General features: G+C 43.9%; 1 protein-coding gene across 2 annotated transcripts in view; it reads right to left on the bottom strand.

The window, feature by feature from the left end:
• CUNH19orf38 (chromosome unknown C19orf38 homolog) overlaps window positions 1-3,923 on the bottom strand; it is an 18,021-nt gene that overhangs the window by 7,820 nt on the left and 6,278 nt on the right. The window contains exon 3 of one of the 2 annotated variants that reach the window (XM_050125437.1): window positions 835-927. The exons of the other annotated variant lie outside the window; for it this stretch is intronic. Within the exon in view, the coding sequence (XP_049981394.1) occupies window positions 835-927 (93 nt within the window). The remainder of the gene's footprint in view (window positions 1-834; window positions 928-3,923) is intronic. 2 annotated transcript variants of the gene reach the window in all.

Here is a 3,923-nt window from a genome sequence, read left to right on the forward strand (position 1 = left end):
AAAAAAAAAAAAAAAAAAAGAACCTATCTTTTTGGAAGGTGTCACGTGTAGACAATCTGGAGAGTCCATCTTAGGAAGATGTAACACGGACTTTACAGAGAGTTTCAATGTCATGTTAAGCTTCATTGTGAACATGGGGTTAAGTTCATTAGCACCAGGAAAGTTTTCACCAGATTGTGCTGTGCTTAATATACCAAAAACAAACCACTGGGCTCAGACTCCTGAAACTTGAGCCAACATGGCTCTTTGGTCGTGTTGAACTGAACTTCCTTCTTGCCTCCTGAAGATCATGACAACTCACACCCATTTGAAATTCCAATTACAGGATATCCAGTGCCCTCTTTTGGCCTCTGTGGGACTGCATGCACATGGTGTGTGTGTGTGTATGCATGCAGGCAGACACCCATATACATAAAATAAAAAAATTAAATTAAAATATTAAAATAAAATGACGGTGGTATTGTCCATGTGGAATTGTAGTACTTGGGAAGCTGAGGCAAGAGGATTTCAAGTTCTAACCACATACACATACCCCCCCCCCCCAAAAAAGGAAAAAGACATCAGCCTCAATGACGTGATAGGGAAGAGGGAGGAGAAGAGAGTGGGGAGGGGAAGGGAAACGAGGAAAAAGAGTTGGGCATGGTGGCATAATGCCTGCACTCCCAAGGACAGAAACGGAGGCAATGGATCTCTGATGTCCAGGCCAGCCTGGACCACACAGTGGTTTCAGGGCAGCCAGGACTACACAGTGAGACCCTGCCTCAAAACTGAAAGAGGAAGAATGAGAGCAGTTGGAGGCTGCCAGCTGGCCTTGTCTGCTCTATGCCCCATTACCTTTCCTGACCACCACGGTGACAACCGCCAGCCCCGTGAGAAGGAGGACGGCTCCGGCCAGGCTCAGGGAGAGCGTCATGATCCCGATGGGGGCTAGAGGGAGAAGAGAATGGGGAGATGAAGGAGGTGGGAGGGCATCTGGAGGTACCTTCTGGAGCTTCACCCTCATCCAAGGGACACCCCAGCCAAGCATCTTGACTACAGGTGGGTCTGGACACTTAAAGAGCCTTGTACATAGGCAATTAGCAGCCAGTGAGGACTCCCCTGGACCAGTGACAAAATTTCTTCCTTCTATGGAGGTAGTCCCATTCCAAGACTGGATTACCAATCACTTAGAAAGTTGAGGAGGAAGATTGTGAGTTCAAGGCTAGCATGTGCTAGAGAATTCAAAGCCAGCCTAGGATACAGAATGACCTATACACACACACACACCATAGTATGTACATGGAGGTCAGAGGACAATATATGGGAGTTGGTTCTCAACTTCCATCATATGGGTCCCATCAGATCTGACGGCAATGTCCTTACCCACTGAATCCATCCAGGTGACCTGTCAAATGGTTGTGTGTGTGTGTGTACATATATAATATATATACATATGTATACATACATATATAGCCATTGTTGGATATAGTTAATACATTCTAATGAAAACATTTGTATTTTTATTTATATTCATGGAGGATGAAAGAGACTTCTGCAGTGCATTCTAGTGCTCACAGAGCCAAAAAAAAGGATGTCAGTTCCCCTCACTGGGGTTACAGGCAGTTGAGAACCAAACTTGGGTCCTTTGAAAGAGCAGCCAGCCCTCTCAAATGCTGAACCATATCTCTAGCCTTCATGAAAACTTTTCTAAAAAGAGCTCTGTGAGCCTGGCATGGAGGCGCACACCTCTAATCCCAGTACATGGAGGCAGAGGCAGGTGGATCTCTGTGAGTTCAAGGCCAGCCTGATCTCCAAAGCCACAGTGAAACCCAGTCTTGAAAAACAAACAAAAAAAAAAAAAAAAGAAAGAAAAGAAAACTACTTGAGGGTAAAGGCACCTGCCACCACCTCCTGCTGGCTGTAGGGCATTTCTTAGTTAGTGATTGAAGTGGGAGAGTCCAGCCCACTGTGGGTGGTACCATCCCTGGGCTGGTGATTCTGGGTTCTATAAGAAAAGTAGGATGGGGTTGGGTGGCAGTGCTGCATCCCTTTAATAACAGCACTCAGGAAGCAGATCTCTGAATTTGAGGTCAGCCTGGTCCACAGAGCAAATTCCAGGATAGCCAAAGCTACACAGAAAAAAAAAAGAAAGAAAGAAAGAAAAGAAAGTAGGGTGAGCAAGCCAGTAAGTAGGACCCCTCCATGGCCTCTGCATCAGTTAACTTCTGCCTCCATGTTCCTGGCCTGTTTGAGTTCCTGCCCTGACTTCCTTCATTGGTGGACTATGATGTAGAAGTGTAAGCTAAATAAGCCCTTTCCTCCCCAGCTTGCTCTTGGTTCTGGTGTTTGATCACAGCAATAATAACCATAAAACAATGTTTAGTGGTTAAAGGCACTTACCACCAAATCTGACAACCTGAGTTCAGTTTCCACATGATATAAGGAGAGACTGGGTCTCAGATTGTCCTCTGACCTCCATGTGTACAAACAGGAATACATACATTACCCACACTCAATCACACACACACTCAAACACAACATGCTGTGGGACAATGGTCTATACTTTGTGACTTGTATTTATATAAATGCTGATTGGCCAGTAGCCAGGCAGGAAGTAGAGGTGGGCAATGAGAATTCTGGGAAGAGGGAAGTTTCAGTACACAGTCCTCATCCAGACAGAGAAGAAGCCAGACACAAAACAAGCAAGATATGACTGCCTCGCTGAAAAAAGGTACCAAGCCACATGGCTAACACGGACAAGAATTATGGGCTAATATAAATTATAAGAATTAGTTAATAAGAAGCTTGAGCTAATGGCCCAATCAACTTATAATTAATGTAGACTTCTGTGTGATTATTTGGGACCTAACAGCTGCAGGACTGGGCAGGACAAAAACTTCTGTCAATACAACACAAAATGCAAATTAAAAAATTGGGCCTGAAGAGATGGCTCAGGGGTTAAGGCCACTGACTGCACTTTCAGAGGTCTGGAGTTCAAGTCCCAGCAACTGCGTGGAGACTCCCAGCTACTTATAATAGGATCTGATGCCCTCTTCTGATATGCAGGTGTACATGCAGACAGAACATACCTATACATAAAATATGTAAGTAAACCTTTTTTAAAAAGAGAAGGCTGAGCAGTGGTGGTGTATGCCTTTGATCCCAGTACTCGGAAGCAGGGGCAGGTACATCTACAGAGTGAGATCCAGGACTGTTAGGATTGTTACATAGAGAAGCCATGTCTCAAAAAACAAAGAAACAAAGAAAGAAGAAAGAAGGAGAAGAAAGAAAGAGAAAGGAAAAAGAAAAAGAAAAAGAAAAGGAAAAGAAAACAAATTTTGAAGACTGGAGCAATAACTCAGTGGTTAAAACCACTGGCTGCTCTTCCAGCCGATCCATGTTAAATTCCCAGCAACCACATGGCAGCTCCCAATCATGCACAATGCCAGACCCAGAGGATAAGAACCCTCTTAGGCTGGGTGGTGGTGTCACACGCCTGTAATCCCAGCACTTGGAAGGCAGAAGCAGGTTCGAGGTCAGCCTGGTCTATAGAGTGAGTTTCAGAACAGCCAGAGCTGTTGCACAGAAAAATCCTGTCTTGAAAAACAAAACAAAACAAAACAAAACAAAAAAAAACAATGCAATGCCCAGCAAAATTCTACAAAGACCTCAAAAGAACGGTACTCAACTTCATATGGAAAAGCAAAATACCCAGGATAGCCAAAACAATCCTGTACAATAAAAGAACTAAGAACTTCTGGAAGCATCACAATCCCTGATTTCAAACTCTACTACAGAGCTACAGTACTGAAAACAGCCTGGTATTGGTATATGAACAGACAGGAGAACCAATGAAACCTAATAGAAGACCCGGATAGCAATACACACATCTTCGAACACCTGATCTTTGATAAAGAAGCAAAAAAAATATCAAATGGAAAAAA

Source organism: Alexandromys fortis, unplaced genomic scaffold (assembly GCF_014885135.2).
Source record: "Alexandromys fortis isolate MF-2015 unplaced genomic scaffold, M_Fortis_MF-2015_v1.1 scaffold_242, whole genome shotgun sequence".
In the NCBI taxonomy this organism is placed as follows: Eukaryota; Metazoa; Chordata; class Mammalia; order Rodentia; family Cricetidae; genus Alexandromys; species Alexandromys fortis.